At 48.8% G+C, this 22,484-nt stretch overlaps 2 protein-coding genes and 1 non-coding gene across 3 annotated transcripts in view; 1 reads left to right on the top strand and 2 right to left on the bottom strand.

Annotated features, from left to right (window-relative positions):
- Positions 1 to 17,917, bottom strand: part of ppfibp2b (PPFIA binding protein 2b) — a 51,947-nt gene extending 34,030 nt beyond the window's left edge. The window contains 4 exon segments of the mRNA XM_067233933.1: positions 4,027 to 4,179; positions 4,181 to 4,242; positions 8,322 to 8,418; positions 17,683 to 17,917. Of these exon segments, the coding sequence (XP_067090034.1) occupies positions 4,027 to 4,179; positions 4,181 to 4,242; positions 8,322 to 8,385 (279 nt within the window). The 5' untranslated portion in view covers positions 8,386 to 8,418; positions 17,683 to 17,917.
- On the top strand, positions 14,418 to 14,489 carry trnac-gca (transfer RNA cysteine (anticodon GCA)). The gene has a single exon. It is a non-coding gene; the product is annotated as a tRNA-Cys (tRNA).
- Positions 17,918 to 18,345: 428 nt separating the features above from the next.
- olfml1 (olfactomedin-like 1) lies at positions 18,346 to 20,854 on the bottom strand. The gene is made up of 4 exons (XM_067235297.1): positions 20,457 to 20,854; positions 19,811 to 20,105; positions 19,178 to 19,473; positions 18,346 to 18,840 (listed from the first exon to the last, which is right to left on the bottom strand). The coding sequence occupies exons 1-4, from the start codon at positions 20,577 to 20,579 to the stop codon at positions 18,346 to 18,348; spliced, it is 1,209 nt and encodes a 402-aa protein (XP_067091398.1). The 5' UTR covers positions 20,580 to 20,854.
- Between the last annotated feature and the right edge of the window lie 1,630 nt (positions 20,855 to 22,484).

Genomic DNA, 22,484 nt, shown 5'->3' with positions numbered 1-22,484 from the left:
ACAGAGGGAGGGAGGGATCAAATGAGAGAGAGGGAGAGAGTGGACAGAGAGAAGCAGACAGATTGAGAGAAAGAGAGCAGAGAGAGAGAAAAAATGAGGAGAAAGACAGAAAGAAAGCAGAGAGAGCAGACAGAGAGAGACAAAGAAAGAAAGAGAGAGAAAAAGAAAGACAGCAAAGAGAGAGCAGACAGAGAGAGAGCAGACAGAGAGAGCAGACAGAGAGAAAGCAGACAGAGAGAGAGCAGACAGAGAGAGAGAGCAGACAGAGAGAGAGCAGACAGAGAGAGAGAGAGAGCAGACAGACCCCCCAGCATCTGCTGTCTGTGTAAATGTAACACAGCAACAGGCTGTAATGTCAGTCTAAACAAGATGCCATGACAGCAGCTCTCCTTCCCTCACTTTCACCTCGTCACTCTCTTGTCTTTCTCCTTTTCTCTCTCTCTCTTACTCCCTCTATCCTTCACACTACTTTACTCTCTCTTTTCCCCATTCCTCTTCTCTCTTGCCCCACTTATTCAAGTCACAATGTGAGCCTGAAGTAAAAAATACCTTTCAGAACATTCTCTGGTGAGGGGGGAAAGACACTATGACTATCCTTCAATCTCCACATCTTCTTTCCTAACCATTCTGCCTCGGGCTAAAGCTCTCTTTCTCTCTTCAAGCCCCCTATGCGCTCTCTCTGTCTCTCTCTTCCAATGCCTCTATCCTCTCTCTCTCTTCCAGTCCCCTTATCGTCTCTCTCTCTCTCTTTCTCTCTCTCTTCCAATCCTTCTATTCTCTCTCTCTCTTTTCCAGTCCCCTTATCCTCTCTCTCTCTCTTCCAATCCCTCTATCCTCTTTCTCTCTCTTCCAATCCCTATATTCTCTCTCTCTTTTCCAGTCCCCTTATCCTCTCTCTCTCTCTTTCTCTCTCTCTCTCTTTCATCTGCAGCTATCCGGCAGATCAATGCACTGTCTCATTATGCAGACTGGGTTCATTTCCACAAGGTTCCACTTCCTGTGCATGAGACTCCATGTAACACCCAGTTCCATACACAAACAAAATGCACACAGACACACACCACACACATACACACACAGAATGCACACAGACACACACCACACACATACACACACAGACACACATTTTTGTGAGTTTCATATACAAACTACCCAAACACAGAGACCTAGTAGTTGTGTGTGTTTGTGTGTGTGTGTTTGTGTGTGTGGAGTGTATGTGTTTGTGTGGAGTGTATATGTATGTGTGTGTGTGTGTTGAGTGTATATGTGGGTGTTTGTGTGGAGTGTATGTGTGTGTGTGTGTGTGTGTGTGTGTGGAGTGGGGGGTCATGTATGCAGGGCATGCTGCAGCGGGCCCCCGCCATGCAGACAGTAATAATTAGCTGCAGTCAGCGAGGCTGTCTTTAAAGACTTGGTATGTGACAAGCCAGCCCACTCCAGGAAACACACAGCTCTGTAAATCCTCCACAGCACATAGCACACATAGTACTAGTGCTCTAGGTCATCCTCTGGCTCAGTATGCCCAGAACGGTCTTCATTACCTGACGTCCCGTTTGAAATCCCCCTCCTCGACGAATCTCTTGATGAGAAACATCTTTAAGTCTCCCAGAGAGCCACAGACTGGGTCAGCTCTGACTTGCGAAACCTGTTGGGTGTTCTATCTTCCACACCGTCACACGTGAGAAGGTTCTAGAACGCTCGGAGCTGAGGACGGGACACACTCTGCCGGCTGTGATGAGGTGAACAATGAGATCGTTTAGCAGGAACTTCGATCAAAACAACTCACATCTTACTGTTCTGCCTCAGCAACAAGTATGGCTTCAGGGCAGCTTGATTTAACTTTCTAGGTTGAATTGGTACTATGGAAATTAGTTTATAATGTTCCCTTAACTATGTTAAACATGCAAATCTAACAAACCCCCTGGGTTGAGGTCAGTATTTTGTCACAGGTGTTGGGTCCCTGTGCCCAGGGGGCCTAGCATGTTACTGGCATGTTCATAGTATGTTCTTAGCATGCTCCTAGCATGATCCTAGCATGTTCTTATAATGTTGCTAGAATGTTCCTAGTAAGTTGCTAGAATATCTCAAGCATGTTCCTAGTCTATATCTGTACATCTCTTTCCCTGGCTCTCTTCCAGGCTCCTCTGTGTGTTTCTCACTGAATGTGAGGGTTTTAAATGAAGTGTGCTTGTTTGTCTGTGTGTATACATGTGAATCTGTGTGTATGTGTGTTACAAAAAGTGTGCTGAGCCCTTATGAGGGCAATGGGTTCTGTTTGATTGAGGAGCGTGTGTGTTTGATCTTGCTTTGCCTCAGTAGCGAGGGGAAGGAAGGAAGGAGAGGAGGAGGAGAGGAAGAAAGGAAGGAGGAGAAATGAGCGTGTAGCATGTGAGACCTCTACAGTCCAGATAGAGCAGAAGCTTTTGGCTGAGGCACAGATCCAGGATCAGATGATCCCTCAGCAACGCCACATTCTCATCTCTCTTATGGGAGACAGCCACAGGACAAAGGACAAGTTTAAAAGAAAATACCAGCTCGGCCAATTCAACTCACCAGCAGCTATCCCTCCCCCTTCCCCCCAGCGTCCAGCCCCAACAACAATAACAAGTAGCACCTGGAAACAGTTGATATTTTAACAACATTACAATACTACAGAACAATAAACAAAGCCTCTCTCACAGTCCAGATGTCATGTGCTTGTCATTTTCTCAAATATGACCCAGCATGTCACGCTGTCGACAGACCCCCTCCCTAAAAACTGGTCATGAGGTGCACCCGCAGCAAACCGAATAGCAACTCGCCCACCCCCAGCGTGACGAGCAAGCAAATCAGTACACCGAAACCTACGATCATCCACCGATTTCTCCCGGCAGGACGAGCCGACCAGAGGAAGGAGGGTCAAAGACTTACCCTCGGCCCAGCCTGAGGTGACCTCACGGGACGCCGGGGTGGCGAAGATCGAGGAAGTGTGAGACGAGAAGGCGAGGGAGGGGAGGTGTGAAGGGAGGGAGAGAGAGAACGTCCTTGGAGAGAGGCAAGGGGAGAGTGAGCCGCGGAGCGAGGACCGACGGAGGAGAGGGCTGTGAGGGAGAGGGCAGGGGCTGGAGAGAGGGAGAGAGCGAGAGCAGAGTGGAAGAAAGAGGAGGGTCTGTCGAAAGCAGGAAGCTGGCCCTCCGCTCTGTTCGTGTCTCGGAGGAACACTTGGGCTCTTTAAACCTCGTCCAAACCTTCTGGTCTCCCCGCTCCAACCCCCTCCTCGCCCCCCTCTTCTCCCCCTTTCGGCCCCCTCCTCCCCCAGAGCCAGGCTCCAGCTCCAGCCTGCTTCATTACTACTCTCTCCTCACCCTTCAACTCAGGGTGACCTCTCCCCTCCCTCCCTCCCTCCCTCCCTCCCTCCCTCCCTCCCCTCCCTCCCTCCCTCCCTCCCTCCCTCCCTCCCTCCCTCCCTCCCTCCCTCCCTCCCTCCCTCCCTCCCTCCCTCCCTCCCTTCCCTCCCTCCCCTCCCCTCCCCCTCCCTCCCTCCCTCCCTCCCTCCCTCCCTCCCTAGGATCTGAATAGTGTTGGAGCGGTGTGAGAATCCGGGGATGGATTGGAGCTGTGGAGTGTGTCACAGCACGCCACGGTGAAGGAGAGGAGTCCAGCCCTGGCCTGACCCCAGCCTGGTCTGACTCCCTCGCACAGACCCTCAGGGAACACACTTCTCTCCCGTGTCATTTATGGACACCGTGAGTAAGGACACGTTGTCCTTGATGTTAGATAACTACAGAGACTCTTCCTCCACAAAAGAAGTGTCCTGTCACAAGCATGCAACAAACAGACCCATGTTGGAGAGAGAGAAAGAGGGAAAGAGAGACATAATGAGAGAGAGAGACAGACAGACAGAAAGAGAGAGCACATAGTATCTCAAGATCTCTGCTTCCCACACTAAACCCCGTCACAGTAAACTGCATCCGATTGGGCCGCGAAAGCTCCAAGCCCTCCAAAGTATGCCCTACCCTTGGTACCGACGATGGCCCCCCTGCTCACCTCTCCGTTGTCCAGCCACAGCAGGAGCGTGTGGGCGGTGGTGCTGGAGACCTGGGCCCGGAGGCTGGCCCTGTCCTCCTGGCTGGCCTGCAGCTCCAGGGCCAGGCGCAGCTCCTCGGCCAGCTGCAGCACCTGCAGGGGCCCCCGCCGAGATGCACGAGGATGGGGAGCCCAGATCCAGCAGCCCGTTAGAGTACTCTGCTGCCGCCTTGGAGCCTGGAGGGGAGGGGGGAGGGGAAGGAGAGAGACAGACAGACAGGGGGGAAGAGTGAGAGAGAGAGACAGACGGGGGAAGAGTGAGAGAGACAGACAGGGGGGAAGAGTGAGAGAGACAGACAGGGGGGAAGAGTGAGAGAGACAGACAGACAGACAGGGAGACAGACAGACAGGGAGGGAGACAGAGAGGGAGGGTGGGAGGGAGGGAGAGAACAGGGGGAGAGAGACATAGAGAGAAAGCAAGAGAGGGAGAGGAAGGGAGAAGGAAAGGGGTTGGGAGGGGGATAAAGAAAGAGAGAGAGGAAAATAAAGAGAGAGGGATAAAGTAAGAGAAAGAGATGAAGAACAAATGATTGAGATTAGAGTTGGGATAAAAGGACAGTCATGAGGCACATACAGCATACAGTACAGTATTGTAGTTTCGGTGACCTCGGAACCTTCACTAAGCACACTGGAGATGCACAGGAAAACAGCTTATGTGTCCTTGACGGATGTGTGTGTGTGTGTGTATGTAGTATGTGTGTGTGAAAGAGAGAGAGAGAGAGAGAGAGAGAGAGAGAGAGAGAGAGAGAGAGAGAGAGAAAGAGAGAGAGAGAGAGAGAGAGAGAGAGAGAGAAAAGTCACCTGATACTACAGTTTTTGCGTCCTGATTCTCAGGCTTCATTTAAAGGCATACACAATAAGGAATTTCAAAAGAGGGGGCATCTACACTGGGCATCTACACTGGGCTCTCTGCATAGATGATCGTAGCGATCCTCTGTTCAGAAAACTTTTGTCAGACAAGTAAACACCAGAGGTGACCAGAGGTTGGGCAGTGCCAATCAGCTTAGTCCCTAACTCCTCTGTTCATCTCTCCATCCCTCCATCTCTCCGTCTGTCCACGTGTCTCCTGCATCACATCACATCTCTACTCTGGCCCAGCAAGACTTTTAACACTACATCTGGGACTACAGATCACACACAGACACACACACATCTGGACTACAGATCACACACACACACACTACATCTGGGACTACAGATCACACACAAACACACACTACATCTGGGACTACAGATCACACACACACACATCTGGGGGCTCTTATAAAGTTGCTGTGCTGTAGGGAATTGTCTGACGCAGCAGTTCAGCGGTCCAACATCAGTGAGGCTGCCCTCGCTGACACCACCTGTAGGAGACCGTGGCAGTGCTGCCTCAGGGCTATCAGTAACAGGTGGACAGGCTGACTCGCTCTGAGGCTGGGAGAGGAGATCTGCTACACGCCAGCTAATCCCACATTAGAGAGAGGATCACGGAACAGGATTAGCATGAAGACAGAACGCTCCAGTACTCGACCCTTCTGCTTTCTCATCATCTCACGGCACCGAGACCTAGAATATGGAGCTGGCTCTCTACTTCTCAATACTGTACTATGAGTCCAGCCTCTACACAAACCCATGGGCTGGTCTGAGCCCAGAGCAGAGGGACCAAACACAGTGAAGTGCATGTTGTTTGTGTGTGTTAGAGTGTGTGTTAGTGTGTGTGTGTGTTACAGTAAAGTGTGTTAGAGAGTGTGTGACTTAAGAGTGCGTGTTAGAGAGTGTGTGTGTGTTAGAGAGCGTGTGCGTTAGAGGGTGTGCGTTAGAGAGTGTGTGTGTGTGTTAGAGAGTGTGTGAGAGTGCGTGTGTTAGAGAGTAAGTATGTTAGAGAGTGTGTGAGAGTGTGTGTGTTAGAGAGTATGTGAGAGAGTGCGTGTGTTAGAGAGTGTGTATGTTAGAGAGTGTGTGAGAGAGTGCGTGTGTTAGAGAGTGTGTGAGAGTGTGTGAGGACACCCAGAGCAGCCAGAGCTGCAGCAAGCAGAGCTGCAGCCCCAGAATGTTCCGTCCAGCGCCCGGGGCGGTGGTGGGCGGAGGAGAGCCGGGCGTACAGGAAGGGATTATTCATGCCCGCTCGCGTCTCCTCTACAAATATCACGAGCATGGATGCAGTCAAACACGAGTGTGTTTGATATGTACAAAGCACCCAGAAATACGGACAATGCTTTTCACTGTGTAGCATGAGCGTGCATTTTTAAACTGTTCTTTTCTGATGGCAAATACCTTTGAATATGATTGCAGACGTACACCTGATCTTGGCAAAAGTTCATATTAAGCATTTCAAGCATTAAAATAAGACTTGTACATGGAGCCCTTCCTGTAACTCTTAACTATTTCTGTAATGGCCAGTAGGTGGCGCATGTACAGTACATTGCTATCGAATCCACGTAACTCTTGAGCATGAAAAAACAGTCAGTGCCCACATTCGAACCTCATCAGAACTCCTGAACCAGTCTGCATTCTCAAATGGGAACCTTTTCTACTCAGTAATCAGACCAGCTTATTAAAATACCTGTGACGATTGGTTCTAAGAACTCGGTCAGGGCAACAGGATATGAATTCTACTTTGTGTTGAGTATACTCTGAGGAATGGCCTCTTTAATGAAAGTGAGCTTACAATAGGACGACACATCACAAAACACAACATCTGAAAGGAATGAGAGCATAGGCTGGGACAGGAGGACGGTAAGAGAGGGGAGGAGAGAGGGGGGAGGGGAGGGGGGAAGAGAGATGGAGAGGGTGGAGGAGAGAGGGGAACGGGAGGAGGAAAGAGGGGGAGGAGAGAGGGGGGAGGGGAGGGGGGAAGAGAGATGGAGAGGGTGGAGGAGAGAGGGGAACGGGAGGAGGAAAGAGGGGGAGGAGAGAGGGGGGAGGGGAGGGGGGAAGAGAGATGGAGAGGGTGGAGGAGAGACGGGAGAGGGGAACGGGAGGAGGAAAGAGGGGGAGGAGAGAGGGGGAGGGGGAAAGAGAGATGGAGAGGGTGCAGGAGAGAGGGGAGAGGGGAATGGGAGGAGGAAAGAGGGGGAGGAGAGAGGGGCATCTGAACATGAATGTTGTTAGTGGGGGAACTAATGGGCAAATTAGGAGCAAGATAAGGGGCCAGGGAGCAAGGGGATCAGTGTGTGTGTGTGTGTGTGTGTGTGTGTGTGTGTGTGTGTGTGCGTGTGTGCGTGCGTGTGGTATGGGAGTGGGTTATGTTCCCTGCAGCAAGCTTAGCCATTGCCAAAATGATTTAACTAATCAAGGCTAAATGGTTATTGCAGTCAGTCAACAAATTGCTGAGTGTGTGTGTTTTTGTGTGTGTGAGAGTGTGTGTGTGTGACAGGCTTGACATGACAGTTTGTAGCCGATGGGGGCAGCAGGGTAACTGGCCATCAGTCTGAGAGGAGGGAGACAAGCCATCTGACAGGCTTGGGATTGTGTCACAGCTGGACTACCGATATATCTATCTGTCTGTCTGTCTATCTTGTCATGGCTGACTGCCAATGTGTGTCTGTATTAGCAGACCTACTTAAAACAGAAAGGCATACAGTTAGTTGTAATGCAGACAGACAGCCATGTAGCCAGTGGTCGGGTACAGACAGACAGACAGGTATATAGCCAGTGGTCGGGTACAGACAGACAGACAGACAGGTATATAGCCAGTGGTCGGGTACAGACAGACAGACAGACAGGTATATAGCCAGTGGTAGGGTACAGAGAGATAAGCAGCAATATGTTTCCAGACCTATGAGAGCAGTGTCGGGTAGAGCAGTGTCACCTTCCTCAGACAGACCCCATGTTTTATTCAGCAGCTCATTGCTATGCTATTAGCCTGCTTTATCCTGCTCATTGTGTCAGGGGGTGAGCACGCATGCATGCACACACACACACACACACATCTTTCATTGAAAACACACACAAAAACACACATACCTGGCATCAAACACAAACCTGCAGCTTTATCTATTTTGCAGACCAAATTACTGTGTAATGACAGTGCAGGAAAGGTAAAGTCCCACATTCACCTGTCATGGGCACACACAGTGAGTACAAAATGGCCCCCAGTGTCGCCCTGATGAAACATTCACATTACGGTGATTTTATTGTCCTGGCTTCATTCACTTACAGTAAAACTGAAAGAAATGACCTCCCATGCAGGACTTGTTTAAGGAGTTGTTGTTCAAAGGGATAATATTAATAAACAAATCCCAGTTTGTGCCACAAAGTTGCTTAGCTCTTACCAGCGATGATGTCATCCATCTGCTCCAAGGCTGCCTCTAACATGTGACTGGCGTCTGATTCCATGGCAACAGCCGGCTGCCTTCGCCTGCTGACGTCCTGTGAGAGGAGGAGGAGGAGGAAGAAGAAGATGATGACTAGAGGAGAGAAATTCCAAGTGTGATGAAGTCTAAAGGGCTTCAAATCCAAATGATCTTCAGTGTGCAGTAAATGTCTATTGGTGAACTCAAAAGTGGAATGTTTTACAGATTACACACATCCCAGATATACTGTATGGGTGCAAAACTGGAAGGCCTCTACTGAATTAGGACACATTGATGCTGTCTTCTTCGTGGCCTCTGTCACCAATCCAAGAAGTCAGCCGACAGGCTCAAACAGGGCTTCTGATTCTCTTTAGAAACGATCACTTGACGCCTTCATTATAAGCATGACACACAATGGAAAAGCTGTTCAAACTAATCCCCTCATCGAATCCTTGAAATGATTGTGAACCGCGTGGAGGCAGGCAGGCAGAGAAATAGGCAGGCAGGCAGACAGACAGATATCAAGACAGGCAGGCGGGCCTATAAACAGGCAGACAGGCAGACAGACAGACAGACAAACGGTCTGCTGAAAGGGCCGTGGTGTCTACATTGTTAATAATCAGCAGGGCCACATTAGGCTGGTTGAGACACTTGCGGATAGCTCCATTCAGACTCACTGACAGACCCTTTGTTTATCTGGTCAAAGGACGGTTTAGTGTTATAATAACTGTTGAAATCATGTGTCTATGTGTTGAACCCTCAAATCCTTAAAGAGCCTGAGATTAGACACCATGAAGCCAGGGGGCCTTGGTACTGTGACAGTTAAACACTGTGGGACACTAAGCTTAATAACCCATCCAGTCTACTATACTGGCCTACTGTATACTCTACTATACTGGCCTAGTGTATGTAGGCCATGCCTGGTCATGCAACTGTGGAGCATGTCAAGGCAGAGACAGGCTGTCAGCTTAATGAAGGGGCCTGGTTGGACTTCATCAAGGCAACAGCTCATGTCTGGTGGCAAACGAACACACCACCCCCTGAACATTATTGTATTCGAATCTTTAAAAAAGAATAATAATACAGCTTCCTGTTTCACCCCCCAGATAAGGAACTATCTGTTTATTGATCTGTCCAGGTAACTTCTGGTTTGGTAGAGTTGATACTAAAACAGACACACCTTGTTTCAGTCACAACCTCCTGTAGAACAAGTTGATCAGCCCTGGTTTAAACTTCGCTGCCTCGGATGACGACAGCATTCCACCGACAAGCAAACGGTGATGTCAGTTTGCTGGGGGTTTGGTGAATGCAACGAGGCCTTAATAGCTGATCGTAGAAAATAAGCCTGGAATTGTCATACAGATTATCTCACAGCTCCCCCAAACACAGACCCAGTCTGAGGAGGATCACACTACAGTATATATAGGGGGGGGGGGGGGGCTATATTTACCAGAAAGCGCCCAGGCCAGAACTATTTGTCATCCAATTATAATGAACTTTCTGCCTGACGGTGCAGTTTTACTGTCCGCAGCGTATTCTGCAGACCTCGATTCTCTCTTTTTGTACACTGAATCTACCTGTCTCGGCACCCCCCTCCATTCTCCTCCCATCCCCTTCGCCCTGCTAAACTGTTGACTATGGAGAGCGAGCGCTAATCCCGCGTGCTGCAGTCAAATAACATTTGTATCTGAAACTCAACACCTCAGCAGTGACTGGCTGAACTAGCTCAACAGTCAGAATGCAGGAAACAGCGAGTTAGGAAATAATGAGACCAAGCCAGCGACTCAAACAGGGTCTGCAAACACGCGCGGCAGAATCAATGCAATATAGTAGGCTATTTGCGACTGCTTGTTGGTGGAGCACAGGAGGTTACTTTGAAGCAGATTGACTTCGGATAAACAACATAAACAACAGCATCCAAACAGTCATTATGCTGAAGTCGGGCAAGAAAATGTTGGAACTGCAAACTGTCTGGGATGCAGTCCCAGATAGCATGTGACCGACGGGCAGCAGCGGTCGACTGGTGGCATAATCAGCGGGCACCACCAGCGGCTGGTGTTTTGCTCATCATTTTACCAGCGGCCCACCAGTGCCAGCTTACTCTAATTGTTAGGGTTTGTAAGTGTAAAACTCTCCTGTGTAATGTAAAACATGTGGCCATTCCAATTGATCCTGAAGTCGCTTGGGACCTGCTCTACAATGTAACCTAGGGATGCACCGATTGTGAAATACTGGGCCAATACCGATGTTTAAATAGCAGTTTTGCCAAAAGGCTAGCTGATACCAACCTTCGGCAGATAGATTCCTAGTGGAATCATTAACAAATTGAGCTATTTGACTGGTCCCTGTAACCATTCAGGGTCCTTATAGTACAAACACGGTTTGTGCATAATCGTTTCGTGCCCATCACACAAAGCTGTACGGGGCACCACTCCAGTCTTGACCCAGCGAGAGGAGGAGGTGGAGGCGGCCTTCTACAACGAGCGAGCCTTCTCCTCCCCCCCCCCTCCTCCTCCTACCCCCTCCTCCTCCCCCCTCCTCCTCCTCCTCCCCCTGCTCCTCCCCCCTCCTCTTCCTCCTCCCTCCTCCTCCTTCTCCCCCCTCCTCCTCCTCCCCCTCCTCCTACCCCCTCCTCCTCCCCCTCCTCCTCCTCCTCCCTCCTCCTCCTTCTCCCCCCTCCTCCTCCTCCTCCTCCTCCTCCTCCTCCTCCCTCCTCCTCCTCATCCTCCTCCTCCTCCTCCCCCTCCTCCAGCTGGCTGGGTTTGATAGTTAGAGCAGCATCTTTCATGCACACACATGTTCTTTTTGAAGTGTATCAAGTGGTTGAGGTATAGGTTTTTACAAAAGTGTAATAAGGCATAGTACTGTATAGTGGAGGAGTGTAAGGGGTTGTGTTACCAAAACAAGATCAATATTAATATCCAATTACCAATTCCTAACCGTGTGTCCGTCATCTGTGTATGCAAACCGCATTTCAGCGTTAGTGGGACAGAGCAGGCCTAATGATTAACAAGGTGACCTCCACACACACAGCCAGGCGGAGGAACAACCAACGTTGGGACTGACACTAAGACTAACCCGTGAGCTAACAGGAGCTGACAGCAAGGACACATCTCCCCACAGCTTCCCAGCCAGAGCAACAGTCTCCAGATCGCTGACCTGTCCTCCATGTTGGAGATAGACACAAACACTGAGCTGTCCATGTTATATATATATAAAGAGAGAGAGAGACGCAGAGAAAAGGAGAGAGAGAAACAAGAGAACGAGAGACTGATAGAGAGATAAGGGAGGGAGGGAACGAGAGAGGACGGAAGAGAGCAGGAGAGAAAGGGAGGGAGAGAAGGACAGAGATAATGGAAGAGAGAGAGGGAGAGAGCGAGATAGAGGAAGAGCTGGAATGAGATCAAACAACGACGCTGAGAAAGAGAGAGGGGGGGAAAAGTTGTCCCCTGTGACTATACAGTACTATTAGGCATTGGGCTATTACCCAATCAGTTAACGTATAAGCACCCCAGCCAGCACTGTTCCTGTTGGGCACAATGCGGGAAGCACACAAGGACAACAACACCATCTGTTGCCTAACTAACACGGTTACTCTTCCTAAAACTCGATGGCTCTAAGATTGTTTCCTTTCCACAGGGTTACTCAGTGAAAGGGCTGCGTCGGGCAACGGAAGCTTTTGGGAACCTGACAATTATTGTTGTGGTTATGAGGAGAACAGGAAATACCAGAGCGTGAACCTGTACCCGTGAGAAGTATAGCTGAACACACGCTCACACAACCAACCACACACACACACATAGACACCCAACCACACACACACACCGGGAGAAGGGTGTGGGCTTACCGTTCTCTCAATTACTGTGGTTTGTTTGGATTAGCATGGCTAGCTGTTCAAGCTGGACTAAGCTCCAAAGGCCTAGCTCAGCTAAACCTAGATCACTGTCACGCACACACACACGCATACACACGCGCACACAACTACTATCCCTGGACTGACCTTTATTCAAGAGAGACTCTTTCACACATGTTTATCAGTTTAAGGGTAAACAAAAAGAAAATCTTGAGGGGAGACAAATTGCTCTTGTGTGTGGCTCCATATGGAGTCCACTTTCCACTCCAGCAAACTGCTTCAGGCTTGTTTCTACAGCGTGTTAGCATCTAGCAAGCAGTAGCATGCTCCAAAGCCCTCTAAAACCAGCATTCAAAGCAACAAGAATCCAACAAAATAGCCCACTCTCACACTGCAGTCCAGATGTGTCAACCATTAACTAACGCAGTCCTTCAGTTGACTGATCCGTTGTTGTTGCTCGGCACAGTCAGTCACCTATATTTAGCATCCAGCTAACATCTACTGTACATCTCATCCATGTCGCCATGCCACGCCGGCCTTGTTAGCTCCACAGAATGTCGTCCTCAGGGGTGCGGGGCGTAATCGCTGTGGCAGGGGACGGAGCAGGACCCAGGCCTGTCACACACTCACATCAGCTGTCACACACCGTCCACACGCACAACAACACTGCGACAGCCAACACACACATTTAGTCACACACACACAACACAGAAGAAATAACACATTGTTATTTCTACTCTCCTGCCGTTCCATTCCGGGGTTTTTTCCATTCTCAATCTGCTACAGTGAGGGAAAGAGAGGATTTCTATTTCCTGGCGAGATGCCTGAAGACAGGGCAAAAACTGGATTATTTAAGTGATGAAGACAAATTTTAACTGCTGTAAAAGACTACCTGGTTATAAGAGCCCCTGACCTAGGATGAGCAGGCAGAACAGAGAGAAGTAGAGAAGGGAGAGGGGTGGAAATGAACATCTGTCTGTGAAGACCAGACCAACATACGCCACATGCTGGTTTTACCAGTTCAGGAAAATAAAAGTGTGTTTACCACAGGATTGGCTTGCAGTATATAATACCACGTCTTGACCACATTTTTTCATGTATTTTTGTTTTCATAGGTCAGATTCAATGTATTCTGCATTGTTTGACTCCATCAAAATCCATCAAACCGGTATCTGAAGGCAACAAAAGTTATAGATGGTTTGTCACATCCTTTTCCACAGCCTTATTCAGACCTTATTCACAGCCTTATTCAGACCCAGAGAGCCCAGAGATCCCTGCGAGCAGAAAGCAGTCAATCACAGAGGGCCTGAGTCAGCTCTTGGTTGCAGCAGGGCCCAACACCAACAGCATGTCAACACCGTTTAATCCGTAAACACAGGATCCGGCCAGCGCAGCCCCCTGACAGCTGAGTCGGGTCGATGAGCGGCGAGAGTTTGTACACGGTCCCATTCTGCCTGCTGCACGTGTGTCTGACACAGCGAGGCCCCCGGACAGCGCCCACGTCCTCGTTATCACAGAGCCAGAGCCGAGCCAAAGCCAGCCCGGTCGGCCGGGGCGGGGGGAGAGGGGGGGGGGAGAGCACCTGAGAGGGAAAGATGATCTTTTGCATGATGTACAAGGCCTCATTGTTCTCTTGTTGACAGCAGAGGAAGGGCGAGGGGTGGGGCGGGCGGGCGGGGGGGGGGGTATGGAAGGAGGTCTTTTCTAGCTCAACACAGCAGCGAGTGACAGTTGACGTGTAGTCCGTTCTGCGCACCTGTTGAGCAGTTTTAAGTTGAACTGATACTGTACAGCCACACACCGAAAAACAAACATGACATTTTAGCGGGACAGAAAAAAATCTAAACCCTGATAGACCGTGTTGCAGGTGTACGCCGCTAACTTCCTCAACAGTGACTGATCGGCTCTCGCTGACAGCCCCTCGTGTGTTGGTAGCGGAGAGCAGAGTCGGGTTACACTGTGGCAAAGCCCTCACCTGCAACAAGCCTGCCAGATCAGATCAGACCCAGATCACATAACAGGCCAGCATTAACTCCCACATGCGTACCGCACCATACAGTACCTGCAGCCCTGGCAGAGTTACTGTAGGATAACTCACCTGACTCGCACTCTTATCTCAAAACTCAAACTGACTATGTATACAGGAAGTGCAAAGCACACAGACCCATGCTTAAGCACATAGAAGCAAAGCTAACAAGCTACGTTTTTCCATTGCTTCTCATGGGGGTATAGCTCAGTGGTAGAGCATTTGACTGCAGATCAAGAGGTCCCCGGTTCAAATCCGGATGCCCCCTGTTTTTCTGCTTCGGGTGCGAAACGTTTTATTTCATCGCAGGATACATCACATACGTTCCTGCCGCCCTACTGACCCTGCTCAAACAGCCTCACCTGCTGACACACTTTACATCTTATTTCAAGATCTCTGAAAAGACCATCTCTGATGAGAACAAGAGGAGAGGATATGAGACAGGTTGTTCCGAGTGTACTTGTGGAAATGAAGCTATGAACTGCCCACCTGGCCTGTCCAACACAACATAGCAGCTGTGAGGCATCGAGTGGAGGGGCGGTGTGTGTGTGTGTGTGTGTGAGGCGCAGGGTAGAGAGGAGGTGTGTTTGTGTGAGGTGTGTGTGAGTGAGCCTCCTCCTCCTCCGCCTCTGACTACTTCCCCTTCCACCCCCACCCCCCCTCCTCCTGCCCCTTCCTCTGGGCTGAGGCCTCGTGGTTGATCTGCCTTGACAGGCGATGGTCATGTAACTGGCGCAGATTAAAACAATGCTCACTCTGGAGCCCCTGTTTGTCTTTAGGCTGGTTGGCTGGCTGGGGTCGACCCTGTCTATCATGGGGCTACAGAACAGCAGCCTGACAGACCATGGAACGAAGAGGCAGGGAGCGAGGAGGCAGGGAGCGAGGTGGCAGGGAGCGAGGTGGCAGGGAGCGAAGAGGCAGGGAGCAGGGAATAAGGAGCAAGGAGGCAGTAAGCAAGGACGAAGTAGAAAGGAAGGAGGAAGGAGGGAAGAGGAAACATTGATTGTTTCCAGAGTCAAAGTTCAGGGGATCACTGGGCAAGTTCCAAATCAACAGATAATGTAACATGTTTGTCAGGCAACATGCTATCATCCAATATGAAAGGCATGTGGTTCAGTGATGACCATGTTGACATCAGCGTGATGAGTCACTAGAACAGATTGGGATGTGTGTCTCTCCAATCAGTCCCCTAGTTATCCAAAGCTCTGGAGTCCAGGGTTACAGAATAACTCCAGGGAGCAAATGAAGAATCTCCCCAAAGAAGGACGAAGATCTGCTTTACACTCCAACTGGACTTTGTCAGAATGTCACTCGGGACAATTTGAATGTTCACGTTCCCTTCACTGTAGGGAGATACAGGAGGGAACAGGTCACACTTTTGAAACATGCAGCAGCAAGGTTCATCGAGTAGAATATACATCAGACAAATAGGCCTTAACCTAACCTTAACCTAACCTAATAGAAACCCAAGTCTCATTCCCCCCCCCCCCTCCCCCTCCCTCATCTTGCAAGCCAAACCTACACCCCTGGGTTGTAAAGGATTCATTTACACACAAGGGAAATATACAGTTTATTAGTTCACTGGACTGGGCAAATGGCATGCCAGCTGAACAGAACATGAAGTGCATGTTGTGGATGCCGAAATAAAACAAGATTTGCAGTCATCTGCTGGGGAGGTTGTTCAACAATAAGCATATCTGTTTATGTATCTGGCCCGGGTCCTGGGGTGGTATGTCATCCCTCCGACGTACAATCACACTCTGTTTATTCTTGGGGCTGGAGGAGGGGACGGGCACACAGCACAGGACCAGGACTGGCCTTTCTCTGTCTGTCTGTCTATCTGTCTGCCTGTCTGTCTCTCTGCCTGTCTGCATGTCTGTCGGCCTGTCTGTTTCTCTGTCTGTTTCACTGTCTGTCTCTCTGCATATCTGTCTGTCCAACCGATTAGTCTGTATATCTTTCTATCTGTCTGTTGGTATAGGTCTGTCTGAATGTCTGTCTGATGGTCAGTAGGAGGTCTGTTAGGAGGAGGTTATGTTTTCCTCTATTCTCTGAAGCTTGTCTTTTGTCCTACTCACCTGTCTGCCTGCCTGCCTACCTGTCTGTCTTCATTTCAGGCCTGTCTCTGCTCGCCGCTCTCTCGCTGTCTCTTTCCTCTCTTCTTTTTTTTCTTCCACCCCTTTCTTCCACCCCTTTTTCTTTTTAATCACTACCGCGGAGGATTACCTCTGTGGGCTACTGCATGTGACTCACAAAGCCACAGTTGTGAGTTGACAGAATAATGATCTAAACCTAGGGCTTGCTGTGACTGCTTATACCGTCTATATTAAACACACGCTTTGATCATGAGAACAAATGCCACAACTGGTTACTACAGTCACAGCATGCCCCCCCCCCCTCTCCCAATCTTGTGGGTTAGAACTAGATACACACTTGAACATGCTAATTTCAGATTACCGATGTTGGGATTTTGTTCCTGGTTATGGCTCACAATTGTTTCCTGGTTTGATGTTAAATGTCACACTGCAAAGCTTTCTTAAACCCGTTATGTGCTTCTTGTAGGTATTACTTCATCTAGCCATTGCGTTATGGCTAGCCACAGTCTATGACACTTTCATGGTATAATAAATGAAAATAGAAAAGGGGACAGATAACCAGGCAGGACATGAAGAGATGATACTTTGTCTGTGTGTAATTTGCAAGAGAATAGAGACTCCCTCTGAACATCCTCTCAACTCAGTGTCCATATTCAACACACACTCAAGCATCCCAGGACCATGAGTCACCCATTAATCTAAGCAGATATAAGCACACACACACACACACACACACACACACACACACGTACAAACACTAGCATTGATATTTGTATATTAGCATATCATTCACAGCAAGACATATCTCACTCCTTGTCATGCGGATTATAATTGATAGCATGCAATTACACAACGTGAGTGCAGTGTTACTAAACATCGTTTATCAAGCCAGCACTGCGGATGACTAAACCAGAGAAACCAGATATACCAGTCATAGTCAAACCAGTATATTTGAATTGATTCCTATTTTGTGCTTAAACAACTTGTTAACACCTCCTACTCAGCTCCACTCAGTAACAGTTCCAAAACGTTACTCAAAAGTAAATGACACTATAAAAGTTATTATAGAATAAATACAACTGAGACTAGTAAATTAAGAGGAAAACAAGCCGACCTATAAACATAACTCTTGAGTGTATGCTGCAACTTTCTGGTCGTGTATAGACAGGTCATCGCTCTCTGTACGCCTACGTAATGTCACCTTTTTTCAATTTGTCATTTTGTACGTAATCCCTAATGTGTACATTAGACTACACAGCAACAGTCTAGCCTATGTGTATCAACCGAAATAAACCGTCGAGTTGCATCAACATACAGATTATTTAAGTTATCTTGTAAATGATGCAAAACCATTCGTTTACTTACAGTTTGTTCGAACTCCAGAGTCTTCAAATCCAGCCGCAACCCAGGTGACTGAACTCGTGAATCCCTTGGGTTTAACGATCACCGGGGGCTTCAGCGCTGTGATGTCCTGTCCTACATCGGCGGGATGTCAAAGCCGCGCCGCGCTCTGGCTCATCAAAGAGCCGTAATAATCACCGTCACAAGTCACGGTAGGAGGCGTGGTGGCCCGGTCCCGAACACTAGAAAGCTGCACGTGCTACTCTGCTCTCTCATCAGTGAGGATGAGTCCTCACAAGTGAAATGTTATAGGCTATCATGTAGTTCACACGTCCCCCCTAACAGGCCTCACTAAAGTTAACCACAGGTTCAATCAAATATGTTAAGATAAATGTAATTAAATTTTAGGCTCCATGTAGACGCTCACTGTAACACTTTAGCCCAAATAGTTTTTGAATATCTACAAGTTCTCAAGAAAGCACGGGACATCAGACCGGTTTGAAACAAGCTTTTATTACAGTGATGTGTTCTTTAGACAAGGGCGCCATCTAGTGTTAATAAGACGTTCTATCTAGCTTGTTGTATTTGAGTAGATTTATTTATTACAGTTGTTCTATTAGGATACAATTAATATGATTTCGATAAGCAATTCTTCCCCGCCCCCCCCCCCCCCCCCCCCCCGCCCCCTCAAGCGGAGCCGACCTTCCTCTTGGTTTCCACCTTATAGACCGTCTGGTAACCATCATCCCAGGCATACAGCTGCCTGTCCTTGGCGTGGTAGTTGAGACTGGAGTGACTGGTGTAGCGCTTAGGGAAAAACACCAGCGGTTTGTCTTCGCTGTGGTGGATGGTGTCGTGGATGTCGTACAGGCACTGGACGCTCGACCTGCCTCCGTAGCGAGAGTTGTACACCACGTTGAGGGTGCCGCAAGTCAGGAACGCCCCCTCGGCATCCCGGCTCTCGCAGGCCGTGTCCCAGGTGTGTTCCACCGCCAGACTGTCCTTGTCCAGCTTGGTGATGACCAGATTGCCGCCGAATTCGGGGTCTGCGTGGAGCACCCAGAGGCCCAGCTCATCCACGGTCAGGGCCAGGTAGGTCTGGGGTGTGAGGGAGTACACAGGTAGCCTCCCAGCTCCAGGGAGCAGCATGCTGTCAACTACTGTCTGGTTCTGGAGGAACACCTGGAGAATGCAACACAGCAGAATCGAATATTACATGGTATGATATAACACGATGCAATACAACGCAATACTTTCATATAATTGTTTTCATTTAGCAAATGAGTTTGTAGAATCTGTACAAGGATACGCTGTCTATTTTCTACTGAACAGAAAAGTAATAAAAAAAAAAAAAGGTATCTTCTGCTATTTCTACTTCACTTTTCGGCCAACCGTCGCTCGGCAATGAGATTTGACCCACCCTCCGTTTGACCCCGCCTCATTATTAATAATCCTCCTGGTGAGTAACCCTGCGCCTCATCAGCGATAACGCTGTGAGGTGAGATCTTTTTCTTCTCACCTTCAGGATCCTGTTGGGCGTGTCGGCCTTGTGGTAGTAGAGGAAGCCGTTATAGACCACGTGTCCTGTTCCCTGCCAGGGATGGGGCAGCTGCATGCTCAGGGCTCGATGACTGGAGTTGACCTGGGTGAACACCTTGAGGGACGGAAACTCCAGCACCGTGCTGTTCCGGGTCCCGCTGAAGAAGTAGATCTTAGCCGAGCCCTTGGTGGGGTCCTTGAGCCAGGAGCCGTCAACGTCCCCGGCCTTCTTGACGATCTTCAGAGACTTCACCCCCGTCAGCATGGTGCTGCAGTCTGAACCCGGGAATGAAGAGATGAACCAGGAGTCATTTAGGGATGAGTCAATGAGGACTGAATGATGAGTCATTCAGTGATCACCGCTGTATGTTTGAGACGTGTGAAGTTCACAACAAACGCCACTGGAATACCCTTACTCTTGGTTAACACCCCCCCTCCACACACACACACACCTCACCCCCCCACACACTTACCCCACACGTACACCCCCCACACACATACCTTACACGCACACACCTCCCCCACACACACCCATACACACACAAATACCTCACACCCCCACACACCACACGCACACTTCACCTCACCCCCCCACCCCCCCACCCCCCCTCACCCGTCCCCTTTGGGATCTTGGCCTTCTTCTTCAGCTGGCTGAGCTGAGCGTCTCTCAGCTGCTGCTCCTGCACGCTCTCCTCCACCTCGATGTGTGGCTGGTTGGGGACCTTGTTCTCCAGGTACTCCACGTCCCTCTCCACCCTGTCCACCCTCATGGCCACCCCCTCCACCTGGCCCTTCACCTCCAGCCTCTGGACGTCCATGGTAGCCAGCTGACCTCTCACCTCTGTGGTGAAGGCATAGATATTCTGGTCCACGCGCTGGCTCCTCTGCTCACACAGGTTCACTCGCTCCTACTCAGTTAGAGAGATTATGTATGTATGTGTGTGTGTGTGTGTGTGTATGTATGTTACTACTAACTACAATGTTACTAGTATGTTACTACCAATTAGTATGCTACTTGTTTGTTAGTAGTACTAACAAGTATGTTTGCTAGTATGTTACTAGTATATTAATACTAACTAGTATGTAACCAACTGGTATGTTGAATTTTAGATATTGCTGGCAACACTATACACACAGTGTTCCAGACCAAACAGATGTAGAATGATATTAATGCTTTGTATGCCCATAGGGAAAGACAGAAAACTGTTGTCAATGTGTTTATGTCTCCCCCTCTCTATCTCTCCCTCTGTCTTTCTTACCTCCAGCTGGGCTAGTCTCCGCTCAAAGTATTGCATCATGAAGGCCTCCTGGGGAGATCTCTGGGTTTGAGCCACTCCCAGGGTGAGGAGCAGCACAGAGACCAGCCATGTCCACATCCTCATTCCAGACGAGTGGAGCCTGTTCAAATCCTTTAAAAGCTTTATTTAAAAGCGGTTTGCCCCTTTTCGGACCGTTTTGTGATATGTCTTGCTTGTTTGTCTTTTGCTGTCTTGCAAGTCTTCCTGGTTGGTTGTGAGTGGTCCCCTTCCAGAGGCGTGAGGCTCTAGACTGTTCCAGGAGCTGGTGTTCCAACTGACTTTCTAGTTCCAAGTTCCGTGCGTGTTTGTGTGTGGGGGTGAGAGAGCGAGGGGGAGAGAGAAGGAGAGAGATGGAACGAGAAAAAACAGAACCAAATAGGAGAGTTCCTGTTGTTTTTTTAGTTGTAATAATCTCCAGATGGTCCCGTGACACGTCCTCAGTTTGGAGAGACAGTCAATGATCAAAAGCCTTCATAAGAGACTCCAACCCACTCTCAGAATAGATACAGTTTAGAATTTCCTGAACTGACTTTTGAGTTTGTTTGGTGAAATGTCTTCCCTTGATACAGAACATACAACCCATATATGGTCATGGCTACAGCTTAGATTATATAATTTACATGTATTCAAGAGATTGATATTGATTAAGTTTTTAGTGTGGTTTTTGGAATTTAGATGGTTATGAACACTGGAAAAATGCTCAACAGGCACAGCCGCATTCAAGTTAAAAGCCATCTTGATTCTGAAAGAGAATTTCATAGCTCAGTGACGCTGTACTGAAATAGAATGGTTTTTCAGAAGACATCAACAACATGTGATGAACACCTGTGGCTCTCCAAGAGCCTACGATGCGATCTGTGGCAGATTGGAATTCTCCTGCTGTCATATCAGGCACCAACAGCAGATGGCGCCATACACTTTCAACTTAACGTGGTGGGAGGCTGAGCTCTTGCCAGATGTAACAACTTTAAGAACTCGAGCTGTGAGTCAAATCTTATCCTTTAACTAGTTACTATTTTGTAGGTAATGTAGTGCATACAGGCACAAACAGTACAACCAGCTTGGGTGTTACTGCTTGGTCATATTCTTAGTTTGTACCGGTTTGCTTATTGTACTTTTGTGTCTGCGTTTGGCACCTCTTCCACAGTCAGAGAGAAGGTATGTTGGCTAGCAAACTGCAAAATGTTACCCAATATAGGACTTCATCCATGCCTTTTTGGCATGCAGCATCAACTGTTCTACGTAACAGGACATTGTGAATCTTAGCCTGACATACTAAATAATACATTGAGCCAAATGCAAGGATCATTTAGTGTGTTTTTGTTTTTGTATGAAAGTTCAAGTAGGCCTAGTTGTCCCCTGCCTCTATATGACCCTGTGCCAATTTCAGTCAACATGGATTCGGCAGAGTTGTCCTAGTCCTTATGAGGGTTCTGAAAACAATCATCTCGTGTAGTTGTACTATACATAATAGATGCAGAAGAAGCACAATAGCGTATCAAAACACTAACAATTATTTATTTATCTTATAGCGCCATAGCAGTGGGTACATTCAACCTGAGCCTAGGCCTAGTAACTGTGAACAAGGTTTCTCCATTAGCCCGCTCCAAACTACAGCCTTTCATCTACTTGGATGTTTGAACGTGTTTAGTCGTGTATTTGGTAACACATGGTGTGGGTTGTTGTGTGTGTGGGCTTGGTGTGTGTGTGTTTGTCGTGTGTGATGGACCTAACCGATTTTCATAGACAATGAATTTCAACTCGATGCGCCACGCCGCTGCATGTGAATGCCATTGTAATGCAACCTGCTCTAGTCTGGCATAACTGGTTGTCACTGGTTTCGTTATGAGAGCAATTTGGCTGAAGTGGTGAAACGTCTAATTAAGCAATATCACACATGAGGGAGTGTTGAATATCAGCACGGCTGTGATTACGAAATCGCAGGCCCTGTGCCTCACAGCAGCCAAGCTGATATTCAGTGTAAACAGC

This window comes from Osmerus mordax, chromosome 4, assembly GCF_038355195.1.
Source record: "Osmerus mordax isolate fOsmMor3 chromosome 4, fOsmMor3.pri, whole genome shotgun sequence".
NCBI lineage: Eukaryota > Metazoa > Chordata > Actinopteri > Osmeriformes > Osmeridae > Osmerus > Osmerus mordax.
Note: the sequence above shows the minus strand (reverse complement) of the source record. Positions and strands in the feature narration are given on the sequence as shown.

What these genes read in the sequence shown, in the direction of transcription:
- olfml1 (XM_067235297.1), bottom strand. Translation starts at nt 20,579, where the DNA reads ATGAGGATGTGGACATGGCTGGTCTCTGTGCTGCTCCTCACCCTGGGA. An exon ending in CAAGATCCCAAAGGGGACGG is followed by an intron (nt 19,474 to 19,810) that starts GTGAGGGGGGGT and finishes TCCCGGGTTCAG; the next exon opens with ACTGCAGCACCATGCTGACG. An exon ending in CGCCCAACAGGATCCTGAAG is followed by an intron (nt 18,841 to 19,177) that starts GTGAGAAGAAAA and finishes TGCATTCTCCAG; the next exon opens with GTGTTCCTCCAGAACCAGAC.